The 22,044-nt window shown below is 39.4% G+C and overlaps 1 protein-coding gene across 1 annotated transcript; it reads right to left on the bottom strand.

Annotated features, from left to right (window-relative positions):
* Nucleotides 1–4,255: 4,255 nt before the first annotated feature.
* On the bottom strand, nt 4,256–17,306 carry lok (ovarian-specific serine/threonine-protein kinase loki). Its single transcript, XM_067769522.1, has 8 exons — nt 17,208–17,306; nt 16,958–17,146; nt 16,745–16,902; nt 16,422–16,530; nt 16,091–16,356; nt 15,702–15,882; nt 6,353–6,587; nt 4,256–6,157 (listed from the first exon to the last, which is right to left on the bottom strand). The coding sequence occupies exons 2-8, from the start codon at nt 17,091–17,093 to the stop codon at nt 5,848–5,850; spliced, it is 1,395 nt and encodes a 464-aa protein (XP_067625623.1). The 5' UTR covers nt 17,094–17,146; nt 17,208–17,306; the 3' UTR covers nt 4,256–5,847.
* Between the last annotated feature and the right edge of the window lie 4,738 nt (nt 17,307–22,044).

Raw genomic sequence — 22,044 nt, 5'->3', positions numbered from 1 at the left:
ATATGCGTTTATGATAGCTCTGTCAGAATCACTCATAATTTGTAAAGGACATGGTGTGCGCAAAGATATCCGAGCTTGTGCTAGTTTACATTTATAACTATTTTTATACTCAGTTGAGCAGAGCTCACAGAGTATATTAAGTTTGATTGGATAACGGTTGGTTGTACATATATAAAGGAATCGAGATAGATATAGACTTCCATATATCAAAATAATAAGGATCGAAAAAAAATTTGATTGAGCCATGTCCGTCCGTCCGTCCGTCCATCCGTCCGTCCGTCCGTTAACACGATAACTTGAGTAAATTTTGAGGTATCTTGATGAAATTTGGTATGTAGGTTCCTGAGCACTCATCTCAGATCGCTATTTAAAATGAACGATATCGGACTATAACCACGCCCACTTTTTCGATATCGAAAATTTCGAAAAACCGAAAAAGTGCGATAACTCATTACAAAAGACAGATAAAGCGACGAAACTTGGTAGATGGGTTGACGTTATGACGCAGAATAGAAAATTAGTAAGATTTTGGACAATGGGCGTGACACCGCCCACTTTTACAAGAAGGTAATTTAAAAGTTTTGCAAGCTGTAATTTGGCAGTCGTTGAAGATATCATGATGAAATTTGGCAGGAACGTTACTACTATTACTCTATATGTGCTAAATAAAAATTTGCAAAATTGGATGAAGAACACGCCCACTTTTTAAAAAAAAAAATTTTTAAATTCAAATTTTAACAAAAAATTTAATATCTTTACTGTATATAAGTAAATTAAGTCAAAATTCAACTCCAGTAATGATATGATGCAACAAAATACAAAATAAAAGAAAATTTCAAAATGGGCGTGGCTCCGCCCATTTTCATTTAGTTTGTCTAGAATACTTTTATTGCCATAAGTCGAACAAAAATTTACCAATCCTTCTCAAATTTGGTAGGAGCATAGACTCTATGACGGTAACTGTTCTCTGTGGAAATGGGCGAAATCGGTGGAAGCCACGCCCAGTTTTTATACACAGTCCACCGTCTGTCCTTCCGCTCGGCCATTAACACAATAACTTGAGCAAAATCCGATATATATTTACTAAACTTAGCCCACGTACTTACCTGAGCTCACTTTTTCTTGGTATAAAAAATGGGCGAAATCTGACCATAACCACGCCCACTTTATCGATATAGAAAATTACGAAAAATGAAAAAAATGCCATAATTCTATACCAAATAAGAAAAAAGTGATGAAACATGGTAACTGGATTGGTTTATTGACGCAAAATATAACTTTGGAAAAAACTTTGTAAAATGGGTGTGACACCTACCATATTAAGTAGAAGGAAATGAAAAAGTTCTACAAGGCGAAATCAACAGCCCTTGGAATCTTGGCAGGAATACTGTTAGTGGTATTGCATATATAAATAAATTAGCAGTACCCGACAGATGATTTTCTGGATCACCTGGTCCACAGTTTGGTCGATATCGCGAGAACGCCTTCACATATACATCTAAGGGCCACTCGCTTTTAAAACCCTCATTAATACCTTTAATTTGATATCCATATCGTACAAAAACATACCAGAGTCACCCCTGTCCCACCCTAATGGCGATATCTCGAAAAGGCGTCCACCTATAGACCTAATGCCCCCTCCCTCTTAAAATGCTCAGTAACACCTTTCGTTTGATACCCATATCGTACAAACATTCTAGAGTCACCCCTGGCCCACCCTAATGGCGATATCTCGAAAAGGAGTCCACCTATAGACCTAGTGTCCACTCACTCTTAAAATGCTCAGTAACACCTTTCGTTTGATACCCATATCGTACAAACATTCTAGAGTCACCCTTGGTCCACCTTTATGGCGATATCTCGAAAAGGCGTCCACCTATAGAACTAAGGATTACTCCCTTTTAAAATACTCCTTACCACCTTTAATTTGATACCCATATCGTACAAACACATTCTAGAGTCACCCTGGCCCACCCTAATGGCGATATCTCGAAAAGGCGTCCACCTATAGACCTAGTGCCCACTCCCTCTTAAAATGCTCAGTAACACCTTTCGTTTGATACCCATATCGTACAAACATTCTAGAGTCACCCTTGGTCCACCTTTATGGCGATATCTCGAAAAGGCGTCCACCTATAGAACTAAGGATTACTCCCTTTTAAAATACTCATTACCACCTTTCATTTGATACCCATATCGTACAAACACATTCTAGAGTCACCCTGGCCCACCCTAATGGCGATATCTCGAAAAGGCGTCCACCTATAGACCTAATGTCCACTCCCTCTTAAAATGCTCAGTAACACCTTTCGTTTGATACCCATATCGTACAAACATTCTAGAGTCACCCCTGGCCCACCCTAATGGCGATATCTCGAAAAGGCGTCCACCTATAGACCTAATGTCCACTCCCTCTTAAAATGCTCAGTAACACCTTTCGTTTGATACCCATATCGTACAAACATTCTAGAGTCACCCCTGTCCCACCCTAATGGCGATATCTCGAAAAGGCGTCCACCTATAGAACTAAGGATTACTCCCTTTTAAAATACTCATTACCACCTTTCATTTGATACCCATATCGTACAAACACATTCTAGAGTCACCCTGGCCCACCCTAATGGCGATATCTCGAAAAGGCGTCCACCTATAGACCTAATGCCCACTCCCTCTTAAAATGCTCAGTAACACCTTTCGTTTGATACCCATACCGTACAAACATTCTAGAGTCACTCTTGGTCCAGCTTTATGGCGATATCTCGAAAAGGCGTCCACCTATAGAACTAAGGATTACTCCCTTTTAAAATACTCATTACCACCTTTCATTTGATATCCATATCGTACAAACACATTCTAGAGTCACCCTGGCCCACCCTAATGGCGATATCTCGAAAAGGCGTCCACCTATAGACCTAATGCCCACTCCCTCTTAAAATGCTCAGTAACACCTTTCGTTTGATACCCATATCGTACAAACATTCTAGAGTCACCCTTGGTCCACCTTTATGGCGATATCTCGAAAAGGCGTCCACCTATAGAACTAAGGATTACTCCCTTTTAAAATACTCCTTACCACCTTTCATTTGATACCCATATCGTACAAACACATTCTAGAGTCACCCCTGGCCCACCCTAATGGCGATACCTCGAAAAGGCGTCCACCTATAGACCTAATGCCCACTCCCTCTTAAAATGCTCAGTAACACCTTTCGTTTGATACCCATATCGTACAAACATTCTAGAGTCAACCCTGGCCCACCCTAATGGCGATATCTCGAAAGGGCGTCCACCTATAGACCTAATGCCCACTCCCTCTTAAAATGCTCAGTAACACCTTTCGTTTGATGCACATATCGTACAAACACATTCTAGAGTCACCCCTGGCCCACCCTAATGACGATATCTCGAAAAGGCGTCCACCTATAGACCTCATGCCCACTCCCTCTTAAAATGCTCAGTAACACCTTTCGTTTGATACCCATACCGTACAAACATTCTAGAGTCACCCCTGGCCCACCCTAATGGCGATATCTCGAAAAGGCGTCCACCTATAGACCTAATGCCCACTCCCTCTTAAAATGCTCAGTAACACCTTTCATTTGATTCCCATATCGTACAAACACATTCTAGAGACACCCCTGGTCCACCTTTATGGCGATATCTCGAAACGGCGTCCACCTATGGAACTAAGGATCACTCCTTTTCAAAATACTCATTAACAGCTTTCATTTGATACCCATATCGTACAAACACATTATAGAATCACCCCTGGTCCACCTTAATGGGGACATCTCGAAAAGGCGTCCACCGATAGACCTAAGGCCCACTCCCTCTTAAAATGCTCAGTAACACCTTTCATTTGATACCCATATCATACAAACAAATTCTAGAGTCAGCCCTGGTCTACCTTTATGGCGATATCCCTAAATGGCGTTCATCCATAGAACTATGGCCTACTCTCTCTTAAAATACTCTTTAATACCTTTCATTTGATACACATGTTATACAACCACATTCCAGGGTTACCCCAGATTGATTTTCCTTATTTTGTATCCATAGCTCTCAACTGAGTATGTTATGTTCGGTTACACCCGAACTTAACCTTCCTTACTTGTTATTTTTTTTTTTTTCACTTTTTAGTTAACCGAGCAAACAAACAATTTGAGGAAGTGGCTATTCGTCCGAAAATTGCGGAATTTTTTTACTATGAAAATTTCCGCATGAATAGAGACAGTCAAAATTAAAAGCAATGAAATATGTACAAATTATCAGATTATTGATCGTTTATTTTTAATTATTGAATTTTTTTATTTAATCATTATCATATATGTATAGATATAAATACATACATATCTTATTTATTCATATGTATAATTTCTTACAAATAACAGTTTTTTAACATTGTATACATTGTCGGACAAAACATCTTGTACTGAGTTTGGCGAGATTTAACCATAAATTTGTTTAACTTTGAAATTTTTTTAACTTAAACTCAATGTTACAAAATTTTGCATAAAATCCGCAAATTTATTTTGCTATGCTTTGAAAGTGCACTCTTTAATTAATTTTTAATAAGGTTTTTTTTTGATTTTGTCATATGGAGAAAAGCGCACTAAAAGTATAACAAGGATCTACGCGAATCAGAGACGTTTTAAAGTTGATTCCTATTCTACTAAAATTGCGTAGGCTTTAAAATTGAATAAAGAGCTGAAGTGACATTGAGTAATGCGTAAGTCATGTAAATGTTTTCGCCCAACTTAACATCGACCGCTGAGTTGCATATCACCCTATCTATGCTGCCAGTTCGATAGCGCGCTATCTCAGAATATTTTTCAAAAACGCTCTATACGTTACTAGAATTATAATTTTTTTTTTCAAGCGCTCCTCAGAATTCTGTTGGAGAACGACCTATCTCAGAATTTTTCTCACAGACATCAAATGTATTAAATTTATGCTCAGATACACCCCAACTTAATAAAAACGCCTTGCAGCAGTTTTCTGTCAAAAATGTATCATTAAAATACAACTTTTATGAGATCAACCGAAATTGAATTTACTGCGTAAACAGCGTACTCGATTTCCACTTTTTGTTCTGCGCGACATTTCGGCTTGACTTTTGCACACATGCTTAAAACATTGTAGCAAGGCATGTTTATTTCGGTAAAGAAAAAGTCGGTGGAAAAAGTTCTGAAATAGAACGTTCTTCAACCGAATTTTGAATGGGCGGTTTTTTAAATAAAGTCTTAAATATGGCGTTTTTTTTTAAGTTTTCTGATATATGTAGGTAATTTTTGAAATGGCAGTTGAGATAAGGTTGCCTGCCACTCAGCAGGCAATCGACATAGCAGCGCAAGATGGTTTATAAAGTTGATTGAGTTTTGTTTACAACTAGAAATGCAAAGCAGGTCATATCAAATCTGGATTTTACACAAAACACTTAAAATATGGCAGCTTATAAGATATTATATAAAGGCTGAGAAGTATAATTTGAGGCATAACGTGTTTTTTTTTTCTTCACAAGAACCTTAACTTAAGCAATTTTCGTATAATCATGTAAATATATTTATTCCCATAAGTAAACTCGAAGTAATACTAATGCAAGTAATTTTTCTCAAAAAATCTCTTAAAAAATATAATCATAATTGGCTGCATACCTACAGCAAATACTCCCCCAAAAATACCATAAAACATTACATACATAAATGAGTTAAAAAATAGATGTATACGCACGTATGTACATAAAAAAAAAAAACAAATAATGCTATATAATATATGCTATAAAACAAACATATAACATTCAACACAGTTAAAATACAATGCATTTATTACTATAAATGTTTGAAGAGCTTATCGCCGCGCCCGCTTTTTTGGTGGCTGCAAAAAGTTTTCATCTTCCTCCTCAATATCCAATATATTCAATTTCATTAAAGCTTTAGCTTTACGCAACATTTCCTTGTCCCTTAACCAGCTGCTTTTCAAAATGTTATCAATTGTCGGACGACTTTTCGGATCTACAACTAACATTTCTTTAATTAATGTAGTTGCACGTTGCGAAACCTTTTTCCAAGAAGGATGTTGAAAACGAAATTTGCCACGCTTTATTTGCTCACTAGCCGGTGTGCCAAAATCGTCCGAGAAAGGCAACGTGCCACTTAAACTTTTTGCCAAATAAGAAATCATAAAATTTATATTTAAAAGTATGCAGACTATCAGGCATGTGCTGCACTTCACTTTCACTCGAATGAGCGCGCTATATTCGTCAAATGTAAATAGGTAAATAGGATCAACACGCACTTTCAGTCGATATTGAATTTTAGCACATGCCTCTATAAACATAAATTATCCAAATTACCAAGTAAAAAGCACAACGCCCAAACTCCAAATATCAACTTTCTTTGTGTATGCTCCACGTCCACCTGTTTGTAGAACTTCCGGCGCTACGTACAGTGGAGTGCCACACAACGTTTTCATTACAGAATCGTTTTGTACGAATTTGCTTAAGCCAAAATCGGAAACTTTCAGTAAAGTTTCTTCGTTAGATGATTCGAGTAGTACATTATCCGGTTTTAAATCACGATGGCTTATACCTGTAGAAAGAATATGTATATGCCATTATTGCACCATCATAGATAAAAATTTTTTAAATTTTCATGTATTCTAAGTTTCATAACTCTTCATGTGATGATACTTTCTTTTTTTTTTTTTGTTTTTTGAGATTCGACTTCAGCCCTGTAGATATCCATACACGATTGTATTTCAGAAAACATCAATTGTATTTCAGAAAAACTCAAATTAATATCACAAAAGCAAATATATTAAATAAAAAGCCAACCTGGTTTCGGATATTCCAATTTTTCTTCAGAAAATCTCAAATTCATTTCAGAAAAAGTTAACTGTAATTCAGAAAATGGCAAGACGTTGTTGTTGTTGTTGTAGCAATGCTCGCCCCACCTAATAGCCGCGACGGATCACAAATTGTCATCAATATCCTCTAACGGGAGTCCAAGGAAACTTGCCCTTTCAACAGGGGTGGACCATAAGGAAAGGGGTGTCAGAGGCATTGGTTCCACTTTACAATTGAAGAGATGGTTGGTGTCATGTGGGGACACGTTGCAATCGGGGCATACATTTTGTATGTCGGGGTTGATTCTGGATAGGTAAGAGTTTAACCTGTTACAGTATCCAGAACGAAGTTGAGCAAGAGTGACACGCGTTTCCCTGGGGAGTATGCGTTCCTCTTCCGCAAGTTTTGGATAATATTCGTTAAGCACTGGATTCACCGGGCAATTCCCGGCATAAAGGTCCGACGCCTGTTTATGGAGTTCTCCAAGGACCTGCTTGTGTTTTTTCACTTGTTGTTGTTGTTGTTGTAGCGATTAGGTTACTCCCCGAAGGCTTTGGGAGTGTTATCGATGTGATGGTCCTTTGTCGGATACAGATCCGATACGCTCCGGTAACACAGCACCATTAAGGTGCTGGCCCGACCATCTCGGGAACGATTTATATGGCCACACTGAACCTTCAGGCCATCCCTCCCTCCCCACCCCCAAGTTCCATGAGGAGCTTGGGGTCGCCAGAGCCTGGTCTGTTAGTGAAACGGGATTCGCCGCTCGTAGGTGAGGTTGACAATTGGGTTGGAGAAGCTATATATTGCGCTACACAACCCCTTGAATCCCAGTTTTTTCACTTCATACGGCTGGGTTCTCAGGTGACGTACTTCCTCAAAATGCTTACAGAGATGACTCCTTAAGCCCCTAGGCGGTGCTGGTTCATCAATCAGATGTCTGTTGGGATGCCCAGGTTTCTGGGTATTCAACAGGAACTGTTTGGTCAGCATCTCATTTCTCTCCCTGATGGGGAGTATTCTCGCCTCATTATGCAGATGGTGTTCTGGGGACATAAGACAGCCCGTGGCGATTCTGAGAGCAGTATTTTGGAAGGCCTGTAGTTTCTTCCAGTGGGTGATTTTTAGGCTTGGCGACCATATGGGTGACGCGTAGCACGTAATCGGCTGGCTAATTGCTTTGTATGTAGTCATGAGCGTTTCTTTATCTTTTCCCCCAAGTACTGCCAGCGAGGGATTTGAGGATTTTGTTACGGCTCTGAATTCTCGGAACCATTGTGGCTGCGTGCTCACCAAAATGTAGACCCTGATCAAACGTCACACCCAAGATTTTGGGGTGTAGGACAGTCGGTAGCGTAGCGCCATGTTGTTGTTGTTGTAGCAGTGCTTCGCCCCACCTAACAGACGCGACCGATCACAAACTGTCATCAATATCCTCTAACGGGAGTCCAAGGAAACTTGCTGTTTCAACAGGGGTGGACCATAGGGAAAGGGGTGTTAGAGGCGTTGGTTCCACATTACAATTAAAGAGATGGTTGGTGTCATGTGGGGACACATTGCAGGCGGGGCATACATTTTGTATGTCGGGGTTGATTCTGGATAGGTAAGAGTTTAACCTGTTACAGTATCCAGAACGAAGTTGAGCCAGAGTGACACGCGTTTCCCTGGGGAGTATGCGTTCCTCTTCCGCAAGTTTTGGATACTTTACTTTGAGTACTGGGTTCACCGGGCAATTCCCGGCATAAAGGTCCGACGCCTGTTTGTGGAGTTCACCAAGGACCTGCTTGTGTTTTTTCGCTTCATACGGCTGTGTTCTCAGATGCCGTATTTCCTCAAAATGCTTACGGAGATGACTCCTTAAGCCCCTAGGTGGTGCTGGCTCGTCAATCAGATGTCTGTTGGGATGCCCAGGTTTCTGGGTATTCAACAGGAACTGTTTGGTCAGCATCTCGTTTCTTTCCCTGATGGGGAGTAATCTCGCCTCATTATGTAGATGGTGTTCTGGGGACATAAGAAGACAGCCCGTGGCAATTCTGAGAGCAGTATTTTGGCAGGCCTGTAGCTTCTTCCAGTGGGTAATTTTTAGGCTTGGCGACCATATGGGTGACGCGTAGCACGTAATCGGCTGGCTAATTGCTTTGTATGTAGTCATGAGCGTTTCTTTATCTTTTCCCCAGGTACTGCCAGCAAGGGATTTGAGGATTTTGTTACGGCTCTGAATTCTCGGAACAATTGCGGCTGCGTGCTCACCAAAATGTAGATCCTGATCAAACGTCACACCCAAGATTTTGGGGTGTAGGACAGTCGGTAGCGTAGAGCCATCGACGTGGATGTTCAAAATGGTCGACATTTGGGACGTCCATGTTGTAAATAAGGTCGCGGAAGATTTAGTCGGTGATAATGCCAGGTTTCGCGAGGCGAAAAAACTGGATAGATCAGGGAGGTAGCCGTTTATTTTATTGCATAGCTCATCGATCTGTGGGCCTGGGCCTGTGGCCATTATTGTGCAGTCATCGGCGTAGGAATCGATTGTGACTCCTTCCGGTGGTGAAGGTAGCTTAGATATGTAGAAATTAAACAAAAGTGGGGATAGGACACCACACTGTGGCACACCTTGTTTAATTCTCCTTGGTTTTGATGCTTCGTTTCTAAATTGCACCGATGCCTGCCGACCACCCAGATAATTTGCGGTCCACCTTTTAAGACATGGGGGGAGGGTAGACCCTTCCTGGTCCTGCAGTAACGAGCCATGGTTGACCGTATCAAAAGCTTTTGATAGGTCTAGCGCTACGAGTACTGTTCTATGGTGGGGGTATTGATTTAAACCGCAATTTATCTGGGTGCTAATGGCATTTAGCGCGGTAGTAGTGCTATGGAGTTTTCTGAAGCCATGCTGAAGAGGGGCTAGCTGCAAATTTGCTTGGAAATAAGGGAGCAAAATGGCTTCAAGCGTCTTTGCCACTGGCGATAGGAGAGATATCGGACGATACGACTCACCTATGTTAGCTGGTTTCCCAGGCTTTAGTAGCGGGACCACCTTGGCCATTTTCCATTTCTCAGGTATGACAAAGGTGGAAAGAGACAGATTGAAGACATGCGCTAAATATTTGAAACCCTCTTTCCCTAGGCTTTTAAGCATCGGCATGGCTATGCCGTCTGGGCCCACTGCTTTGGATGGTTTAGCGCGACCAATGGCGTCCTCAACCTCTCTAGCGGTGATGGTAATTGGTGACGCGCTGAGTTTGTGTTTATGTGCGTGTCTATTGGCTCTCCGTCTATCTTTGTCGACCGTAGGATGCATTATATATTGTCGGCAGAAAGCGCTCGCGCATTTTTTCGCATCCGACAGCACCTTATCGCCAAAGGCGATGGAAACTTTGTCTTTGTGCTTAGTCGGATTCGATAGGGACTTTACTGTGGACCGAAGTTTACCTACACCGGTAGAGAGGTTACAACCTCTTAGGTGCTCCTCCCATTTCGCCCGCTTGTGTTCATCCACAAGCAATCTGATGCGTTGGTTTATATCCCTTATTTGGGGGTCGCCTGGATCAAGCTGTCTTATAAGGTCACGTTCTCTCGCTAAGTTTGCGGCCTCCGCCGGGAAGTGGGCGGATTTCGGGAATTCTCCCGGCGGGAATGAAATGTGCCGAGGCGGATTTAATGACCTTACGGAAGGCACGCTCCCCTTGGCGGGCATCAGTCGGGATAAGGAGGGCAGCAAAGCGGCTGTCTGTAAAGGATTTATATTCTTCCCACTTTCCTTTTTTGAAGTTTATGAAAGTGCGTTTTTCAGTGACGATGAAGTCGGCGGTACGCTCAAGCGAAATAAGTATGGGTAGGTGGTCGGATGCCAATGTTACCATCGGCTGCCAGTTGACGCAGTTTACGAGTTCTGCGCTCCCGATTGAGATATCTGGCGAGCTGTGACAGCTTCCTACAATACGTGTGTGGGCGTCTCCGTTTATTGTGCAGAACGTCGTTTCTTCTATTTGATCCGCCAACATCTCACCCCTACTGTCCGCCCGCAAGTTTGAATGCCATAGATCATGATGGGCATTGAAATCACCTAAGATAATGCGATTGTTGCCAGTGAGTAAGGCCCTAATATTAGGGCGGTATCCACTGGGGCAACAGGTGGCAGGAGGGATGTAGATGTTGATGATTTCTAGGTTTGCATCGCCTGACCGGACAGACGTTGACGTTCTAAGACATTGTCCCTGCGGTCGATGCCAGGATCAAACATATAATATTGCACAGAGTGGTGTATGATAAACGCGAGACCGCCTCCATTTCCGCTCTCGCGGTCTTTCCTGTGGACGTTATACCCAGAGCAGGTCTGCAATGCAGATCTTGCTGTGAGTTTAGTCTCTTGAATCGCAGCAATGCGGATGTTGTGCCGCTTCATGAAATCGACTATCTCCGTAATCTTCCCAGTTAGTCCATTACAGTTTAACTGCAGGATTCTGAAGTGCATAAGGGGAGACGTCGCCACTCTGGGGGTAAGTGACGGGTGACTACGCCTGGGTTGTGGAAGGCCAGGACGCAATTGCTGTTGTGGCCTGGGACTGGGCGTCCTTGGGCAAGCATTGGGGTACCCGGATGATTTGGGTTTGCGACCTGGCAACATGGCGCGATGAAACCCGTCGGGGGGGTTGCCGTCGCGGAGATCAGAACATCTGGGAAAGTGGCACCACCCAAGGCAGGAGCTGCATTGGGCGGATGTGCTAAGGCGTAGACTACGGGACGCCCTTGGGCGTGAACAGCAAGGAGCCACAAAAGATTTATAAAAGTTACGTGGACGTCGGGTTTTGGGATCAAGCCCAGAACAACCTGTCCGATGCAACCATCCCTTGCACGAGACACACTGAACAGAGTATGACCGTCCTAAAAAGATTCTTTTCCGGCAGATGCAGCAAAACCATTTCTCAGGACCGGGGTCAGGAGACGGACCCGGATTGGATTCGATGCCTTCCCGGAGTAAGAGAATATGGAGCAGTCATGCTGCAAGGAGCTGCTGGGAGGATGACAATTTGTGGGAGGGACGAAACAAATTAGATGGGGTCACACTGAAATGACAGTCCTTGGTCGGGAAAAATCCCGAGTCGCTCCGGTACATAGAACCGACTGCTTTGGGAAGCGCAAGACTTACTTCAAAAGATTGAAAAAGTTTTTCACAAAAATCGAAATATCTTTCAGAAAAGCTCAAATGTATTTCGGAAAGTCTCAATTGTTTTTCAGAAAACACTATAGGATTTTAAAACAAGTAAAGGTGTCTAAGTTCGGGTGTAACCGAACATTATATACTCAGCGTGAGCTTCAATTGTACATTTCATTTCAGATAAATTACTTTTCTACATAACAAGTGGCAGCGCCCGTTTAAAAAAAATGTCTCCCCATTTCCTCTTACAAGAAAACTTGATAAGTGAAATATCATTGATTCAAAACTATTTTTAGGTAAGTTATAGCTTATTATTCTAGTCTACGACCCTTTTAAACTTGTTTTATATCTAAGTTACCGTGATCTCTAACCAATCCCGTCCATTTTTACTAGAAATATTTTCTGCTGTATATATGTGTACACAATTTCATTACGATATGTTAATTTTTCTTCGAGTTATGGCCCCCGAAACATAGAAAATTGCTTAGTCATAAAAGGGGCGGTACAAAGCCCATTTTTTTAAATTTGAAGTTTTTCCTATTTACTGTTATGAATCCATTTAGAAAATGAAATGCCATTGACATAAAGCTCTTTTTTGCAAAGATAGCTTATTTTATTCGTCCGCGACCCTTTTAAAAATCTTTTATATAAAAGTGGGCGTGGTCCTTAACCGATTTCGTTAATTTTTCTTCAAAGCATTCTTTATAGTAAGGGAAACCTCTGCCGAATTTTGTTACGATAGTTTTAATGATATTTGATTTATGATTAATAATATTTGTAAAATTGCTTTTATCACAAGTGGGCGGTGCCACGCCCATTAAAAAATGTTTTTTAATTTTTATCAAGAGTCTCTATATCAGTGCACATGTCAAATTTCAACATTCGAGGTGTATTATTTACTAAATAATCAGGTTTTTTGTGTTTTTCAAAATGTTATATATATAAAAGTGGGCGTGGTTATCATCAGATTTTCATTTCCACTACCAATCTATTCTGGGTCCAGATAAGCTCGTGTACCAAATTTGGTGAAGATATCTCAATATTTACTCAAGTTATCGTGTTAACGGACAAACGGACGGACGGAAAAGTGGCTCAATCAAATTTTTTTTTGATACTGATGAATATCTATCTCGATTCCTTTATACCTGTACAACCAACCGTTATCCAATCAAAGATAATAGTAATTAATGAGTATAAAAACCATTTGAGTAGAAAATTTAATGTCAATACACCCACGCGAAAATCAATTGTATTTCAGAAGAGCCCTAATGATTATCAGAATAGTGAAAATGTTTTTCAGAAAGAGCCAACTGTATTTCAGATATTCCAATTATGTTTCAGAAAATCACAATTTTATTTCAGATAAAGTCAAATGTAATTCAGAATTCAGTGGCGGCCACCGTGGTGTGATGGTAGCGTGCTCCGCCTATCACACCGTATGCCCTGGGTTCACACCCCGGGCAAAGCAACATCAAAATTTTAGAAATAAGGTTTTTCAATTAGAAGAAAATTTTTCTAAGCGGGGTCGCCCCTCGGCAGTGTTGGCAAGCGCTCCGAGTGTATTTCTTCCATGAAAAGCTCTCAGTGAAAACTCATCTGCCTTGCAGATGCCGTTCGGAGTCGGCATAAAACATGTAGGTCCCGTCCGGCCAATTTGTAGGGAAAATCAAGAGGAGCACGACGCAAATTGGAAGAGAAGCTCGGCCTTAGATCTCTTCGGAGGTTATCGCGCCTTACATTTATTTATTTATTTTTTAAATCAGAAATAGTCAACGAAATTTCAGATTTTGCAAACATTTTTCAGAAAACATCAAATATCTTTTGAAGAACAAATGTATTTCAAAAAAGTTCAAATATATTTCGGAAAATCTGAAATACTTTTCAGAAAACAAAATAGTATTATCAGGAGGAAACCTTTGTGTAGAAAATTCGAATTTCAACAAATTCAAGGAAAAATTAATTTGTGACTATACATATGTATGTAAGTCGTGCTGTGAAAAAGGGAATAATTTTTATTAAGAATTGAGACGCTATTGGTCTTGAACTCGGGCCTCCATTAAGTTATCGTTGATATAAGCACATCAATTGTGCTATCGATGGAAATGCATCAGGGCTCATTGAAATAAGAGAAGACTGCAGTATGGTTTTAAAGACTTTTAATGAAGGAAACGACGTTAGGCAACTTTTTGTTAGATCTAGTCATTATATGCTACAACGCGCACAACCCGCGCTGGGTTTGGGACCCGCCACGTCAAACCGTACTGCAATGAGAAGGAAAAAATAAAGCCCCGGATAAGAAGACAATCATTAACTGAAGATGACCCCTTCAAACGTTAGGACAATGATTTGTGGACATGCACCTGGAATGTGCATTCCATTAATGGGATTGGTGCTGATTCCCGGTTGGTTGATATCCTCGTCAAAGCAAAAGCCGACATCACTACCATCCACCAAATGTGATGGACGAAGCAAGAAAATAAAGTAAACATTTTTGAACGTCATGCTCGGTTTTTCAGTGCAAGATTAAACTCCAGCTAAAGTTGACTAGGGTTTAACCCTGCCACTTCAGCCGCTTAAACTGAGATGAGCAGCAAAATTTTATGTTATCAAACAAAGTGGCGAGGTTAAAATCTAGTCTACTTTATTTAACATTTGAGTTTTTCTGAAATACATTTGATTAATATTGGAATACTTTGTACATCTTCTGAAATAAATTTGTAGTTTTGTGAATTACATTTGAGGTTTTCTTGAATACAGTTGACTTTTTCCAAAACACTTTTGAGTTTTTCCGAAATAGGGCTGACGGTTTCTCAAACACAATTGGAGTATATAAAAGATATTTGTGGTTTTCTGAAATAAACTTATACTTTTCTGATATTGATTTCAACTTTTCTGAAATACAATTAATTTTTTCTCAAATATATTTCTTTTCCGAAATGCAGTTGGAAAAGGTGCAGTACTGATAGAAGAATGAGTATGTTTTGGTGGTATTGTATTTTTAAACAATTCGGCGACAAATCGGTTCGTTGTATACTCACATGTACCAAGTCAAATTTGCTACTTATCTGCCTTTCGCTGTTGACGATCGTGTTCTATACGTGTATAAAAGCGATTATTTACGTGTGAAAGCCGAACTTATTTTGTTGTCCATACAAACAAACTTATTTTTAAACGGTTTTATTTAGCTTGTTATTTATTTATTTAAATATTTTCCTAGCACAACAATTTGGTAAATTTTTTTTACAGTGCTAGTCAGGAATTGTAAATAGTTAAATTTAGTTAGCACATCCCGATCGGATCCTGACATGTATTACATATTTGAAGCCCCACACTTCGCAGAAAGTAGGGAGACAAGACACCTGAGGTCGAACCATGTTGTGGTTGAAGGTTATGTGACCGTTGGCAATGTTGATTTTCCCATGCCGGATATAGATCCGGAGCGTTCCGGTAACAAGCACCATTAAGGTACTAGCCCTACCATCTCGGAACAATTAATTATGGCTACATTGAACCTTGTAGGCTACAGAATTTAGTACAGCTACGCAAACGTTTTCGTTAGGTTGTTCGTAAATTATAGCATACCTTGCCCACTTATTCATAAGAAATAAAATAGGTTTATAAAGCCCTTATAATTCGAAGTTTGTATGGAATGTCAATACAAAAAGCTTTATAGACCTTTTCACTTATTAATTAACTTACCTTTATCATGCAAATATTTCACAGCATGGCACATTTGGAAGAAAAATAATTTGGATATCTCCTCAGTAAGATGTTTATTGGTAACAATACGATGCAGTAAATCTCCACCTTTCATAAGCTCCAACACCATGTAAACAGAATCTGGTTTATCAATGATATCATGCATTTTAATAACGCAGGGCTATGACAAAATATATGAAAAAAAGTTTTACTTTAACAGATGCCAGAGAAATATGAGTTAAAAGTATAGGATTTAGATGTCTGTAGCTTTTGGTCAATAATATAATATACATATAGCGCAGGAATGATTATATGAACCGCCACCTCGGGTGAGGTTACCAATTAGGTTGCTTCTTGTAGCTAATAGTGAGGATTGTTAAAATACTTACATGTGATAGACTCATCATGATGTTCGCCTCGTTAAGAACTTTTTGAGGATCATTTGAATTATTGGGTTTATTTATAGAGGTACAATCGCTAAGCAAATTCTTTTTGACAATTTTCATTGCAAATTGGTTGCATGTACGAATATCATAAACTAAACGCACTAATCCACATGCCCCGGAACCCAATTTTCGACTTATATAATACGTAGTTGTTATTTCTTTTGGCAGGCCCAATGCTTCATTAGGGCAGAGATCTTTAAATACAAAGGCTACAGAAAAAAATAGATGAGCGAAGAACTAACATCGAAAATATTAAATTTAATGATAAATCCACCTTTGCAAGTAGGATGAGATAGCGATATCACATCATTGTTTTGTAAAATTCTGGAATTATTTGTGCCAATTTGTTCGCCATTTACATACGTACCATTACGAGAGTTATCCTGCTTAAATATATGTTGTTAAATCGAGTTGCATTTTAATACGCATATCTAGAGGGCCTGGTCGAAAACTACTCTCATCAGCAATTGTTTGAAAAATGAAATAACTTAGTTGTTTATTTACTGCCATGTATCAAGATGTGAGATAGAGCGGCCTTCTAATTTTAACTAAAACAGGCTTTCGAACCAGGAAATATAAATGTACGTAATAACTTACAAATATATACACTGGATTAGATATATCGCAATTTGCTCGTTTTAATGTAAAATGGACTTTTGAAATACGGTACAATATATTCTCCGGCAAATAATTCAGAGTTAGCATCAAACTATTTCCTTCACCACGACCAGCAGTAAATTCGTCGGAATTGAGATCTATGAATGGAAATTAAGCTTGTACTTATGTGATATTCTTATGTAAATATATTACCTATAGAATTCATTTTAATATTTTTTCCATATAGACGACCCCATATTATATTTTCGATGGGTTGACTTTGAGTTGGGCCCCAAATGCTGGATGCTTGTCCTTGGCTTTGCGTAGCGACGTTAGCTTGGTGTGCCATTTCTTTCAATTTTACAAAACTATACTAAAGTCAAATAAAACAATAGCGAGCAACTATAAAAACATAAAATAATGTCAGAATCAAAAGACTCAAAATAATTCACTTAGCCAAAACCTCAAGTTATCATCAAAAGTTCTGTTATTCTTTTTTAATCCTTCGCGGCTATTTTTAATAAACTGCAGGGCAAAGTCAGGGAAAAATGTTTGCCGTTTCATTTCGTAATGTTGCCAGACCCTTAGTATAAAGTAAGGGGACGGCCAAAAATTTGTTTCCTAATCGATAAAACAGATGCGCTCAACTTCTGTATGCAGAACGTTAAATTTTGCTGTTTTTAATATGCGTGCTCTAGCTGTCTTTACAGAGGTAGATTTCAGCTATCATCCCGTTGCAAAAGATAAGCCAGATAAATAATTTTGATTGTAAATGCAACAACGTTTTGAATCAAATAAATGTACCTAGAAGTCTAGTTCAATTTAGGAGATCGATAATTGTTAATTTTTTATCTTTAGTCCGGCAACGCCGCCTTTAATAAACCTACTTTTTCAAAAATGCATGTTGCTGCTTGGCCTTTAGCCGTATGTGTTAAATGAAATACAATGGCGACATCTGCCTATCACAACTCATTTGTACAAAAATTTATTTATTTATTAGTGTACAAATTTAACAATTAATCAGACTAAATATAGTTACGGATTACAGATAAATTACAGAAGCATACAAATTGAACAAAATTATATTATAAAATATGTATATATATTATAAAATAAGTTGTCGCGATGGACTGTGATGCATCTGCATAATGAGGCGAGAATACTCCCCATCAGGGAGAAAAATGAGAAGCTGACCAAACAGTTCCTGATGAATACCCAGAAACCTGGGCATCCCAACAGACATCTGATTGATGAACCAGCACCGCCTAGGGGCTTAAAGAGTCATCTCCGTAAGCATTTTGAGGAAATACGGTACCTGAGAACCCAGCCGTATGAAGTGAAAAAACACAAGCAGGTCCTTGGTGAACTCCATAAACAGGCGTCGGACCTTTATGCCGGGAATTGCCCGGTGAATCCAGTACTTAAAGAAAATTATCGAAAACTCGCGGAAGAGGAACGCATACTCCCAGAGAAACGCGTGTCACTCTTGCTCAACTTCGTTCTGGATACTGTAACAGGTTAAACTCTTACCTATCCAGAATCAACCCCGACATACAAAATGTATGCCCCGCTTGTAATATGTCCCCACATGACACCAACCATCTCTTTATTTGTAATGTGGAACCAACGCCTCTAATACCCCTTTCCTTATGGTCCACCCCTGTTGAATTTTCCTTGGACTCCCGTTAGAGGATATTGATGACAATTTGTGATCGGTCGCGGCTATTAGGTGGGGCGAGCATTGCTACAACAACAAGTGCAAGTTCATGTGCTTTACAAGAAAATCATACCAATCCTACGAATATATCATTGATGATTACACAATTAATTAAGGCATTAGTTTTGTAGACCTTGGCGTTAGGATGGACCCAAAACTTGACTTTAAATTGCACGTAGATGGTTGCGTGAACAGAGCCAAAGGAACTTTGGCGTTCGTCAAACGATGGTCTAAAGAATTCGATAACCCATATATTACTAAAACTCTCTTTGTATCTTTGGTGCGGCCAATATTAGAATACGCTTTGATAATCTGGAACCCTCGTTACCAGACGCACTACGACAAATTAGAGTCGGTTCAAAAGCAATACCTGATTTTTGCGCTAAGGGACTTACCGTGGGACCCCTCAAGAATCCTTCCTCTCTACTTCTGCCGTTTAAAATTTATAGAGCTCCCTACGTTACGCAGTCGTAGGGAGATGGCAGGTATGTTAATTAAGGTAAAACGTTTTAGAGGGATGGTAAATAGCCCTTTTCTGCTGGGTGAAATTTTATTTAATGTTCACTTTAGACCATCTAGACATTTCCAACCGCCAGACCATTTAAACATTCAGACCTCTTCGTTGTCTGTGTACTGACTTCAATAAGCACTGCAAAAACATTGATACGTGTGACTCACTCCACGTAATAAAAAATATCTGCTGACTACCTTAAATATGCAACGATTTGGGTGGGTGGCTTGGAATCACGTCCTTTCCAACCTCCCACACATCGCAGTCCTACTTGTTGTGTATCAAATATACATCAGCTGCTCGAAATCACGTCCATTCTGACAGCACTAATAATCAATTCCCGTTGCTCGGCATCACATTCCATGTTCTTGTTGTTGTTGTAGCAGTGCTCGCCCCACCTAATAGCCGCGACCGATCACAAATTGTCATCAATATCCTCTAACGGGAGTCCAAGGAAACTTACCGTTTCAACAGGGGTGGACCATAAGGAAAGGGGGTGTTAGAGGCGTTGGTTCCACATTACAATTAAAGAGATGGTTGGTGTCATGTGGGGACATATTACAAGCGGGGCATACATTTTGTATGTCGGGGTTGATTCTGGATAGGTAAGAGTTTAACCTGTTACAGTATCCAGAACGAAGTTGAGCAAGAGTGACACGCGTTTCTCTGGGAGTATGCGTTCCTCTTCCGCGAGTTTTGGATAATTTTCTTTAAGTACTGGATTCACCGGGCAATTCCCGGCATAAAGGTCCGACGCCTGTTTATGGAGTTCACCAAGGACCTGCTTGTGTTTTTTCACTTCATACGGCTGGGTTCTCAGGTACCGTATTTCCTCAAAATGCTTACGGAGATGACTCTTTAAGCCCCTAGGCGGTGCTGGTTCATCAATCAGATGTCTGTTGGGATGCCCAGGTTTCTGGGTATTCATCAGGAACTGTTTGGTCAGCTTCTCATTTTTCTCCCTGATGGGGAGTATTCTCGCCTCATTATGCAGATGCATCACAGTCCATCGCGACAACTTATTTTATAATATATATACATATTTTATAATATAATTTTGTTCAATTTGTATGCTTCTGTAATTTATCTGTAATCCGTAACTATATTTAGTCTGATTAATTGTTAAATTTGTACACTAATAAATAAATAAATAAAAATAAATAAATTTTTGTACAAATGAGTTGTGATAGGCAGATGTCGCTATTGTATTTCATTTAACACATACGGCTAAAGGCAAAGCAGCAACATGCATTTTTGAAAAAGTAGGTTTATTAAAGGCAGCGTTGCCGGACTTAAGATAAAAAATTAACAATTATCGATCTCCTAAATTGAACTAGACTTCTAGGTACATTTACCCTACAAGAAACGCTGATAGTTTTACTAATACCCCTACAAGAACACTGACTATCATATGACTATCATCTGATTGTCAGCAATGTCAACCTAACGATCACCGCCTCATACAAACTTTCTATCACAAACTTAAGGGGACTTGCGCAAATGTGATGTAAACAACTGTGTATGCGTGAGTTTTTGTCTCCTTCTTATACACTAACATGGCCTACTGATTAAGTATATACCCGTACTGCTCACTCTCATTCCTTTTCCTGGATCAGTGCTGACACTCTAACTATCAAAAAGTATCATAAATGATAGTTTACTGTAGATATCAGTTTTGACTGTTATACTATCATAAATGACCATTGTTATATTCCGCCAAAAATGAAACAATGCTTTTTGCTTTTTATTTACTTTATTCCATTATGTTATTAATTTTGTACGTGATAAAAGCATACGTGTTTCTTATTTGTTTAAAATAAATAGTTTTATAAGAATTCGAGTTCAAAATGTTCAATTTAAATTCAGAAAATAACAAAACAACAGAAGAGCGCTTTCCTCATGCGGAAACACATTTAAAAATGAATCACCACTAACCACTATTATTTTTCGCGTATCAATTTTTTGAGTGCGCCCCATACATTCCGACAGCTTTTGGTATTTTTTAATATTATTTTCGATTTTTTTCTTTTAGCATGGAGCTTTGAAATGCTCTCTTTTTCATTTTTAAACTTAATTTTTGAATGGTTTTCGTCGTTTGAAAATGGCGGAATTTAAAAAATAACAAAACAACCGTGATAATCATTTGATTGTCATATGACAGTCAGTAGTGACAACATGATTAAATCGGATAATCTGTTTTCGCATACATAAAATTCCGTTGAGAATTATGTATCTGTCTCACATGCATTATGGTATCTGCTGTATGTTCTTTTGTTCTGTACCAGGTGTCCGAAGCCTTCCCAGTTTGAGTCCTTTTTCATGATTATAGGCTGTCGTTGGGAACATGCGGACATGCGTGAGCGAACAAAGGAACATACATAAATTTGAGTATCAATGTTTACGTCATCGCAGGATCAGCATTGTCAATTACAAGCGTGAGTGTACCCTACAAGAAACGCTGATAGTTTTACTAATACACTCACACTTGTAATTGACAATGCTGATCCTGCGATGACGTAAACATTGATACTCAAATTTATGTATGTTCCTTTGTTCGCTCACGCATGTCCGCATGTTCCCAACGACAGCCTATAATCATGAAAAAGGACTCAAACTGGGAAGGCTTCGGACACCTGGTACAGAACAAAAGAACATACAGCAGATACCATAATGCATGTGAGACAGATACATAATTCTCAACGGAATTTTATGTATGCGAGAACAGATTATCCGATTTAATCATGTTGTCACTACTGACTGTCATATGACAATCAAATGATTATCACGGTTGTTTTGTTAATTTTTAAATTCCGCCATTTTCAAACGACGAAAACCATACAAAAAATAAGTTAAAAATGAAAAAGAGAGCATTTCAAAGCTCCATGCTAAAAGAAAAAAAATCGAAAATAATATTAAAAAATACCAAAAGCTGTCGGAATGTATGGGGCGCACTCAAAAAATTGATACGCGAAAAATAATAGTGGTTAGTGGTGATTCATTTTTAAATGTGTTTCCGCATGAGGAAAGCGCTCTTCTGTTGTTTTGTTATTTTCTGAATTTAAATTGAACATT

This window comes from Eurosta solidaginis, chromosome 2 (assembly GCF_040869045.1).
Source record: "Eurosta solidaginis isolate ZX-2024a chromosome 2, ASM4086904v1, whole genome shotgun sequence".
In the NCBI taxonomy this organism is placed as follows: Eukaryota; Metazoa; Arthropoda; class Insecta; order Diptera; family Tephritidae; genus Eurosta; species Eurosta solidaginis.
The sequence above is the reverse complement of the archived record's forward strand: the minus strand, read 5'-3'. Positions and strand labels throughout refer to the sequence as shown.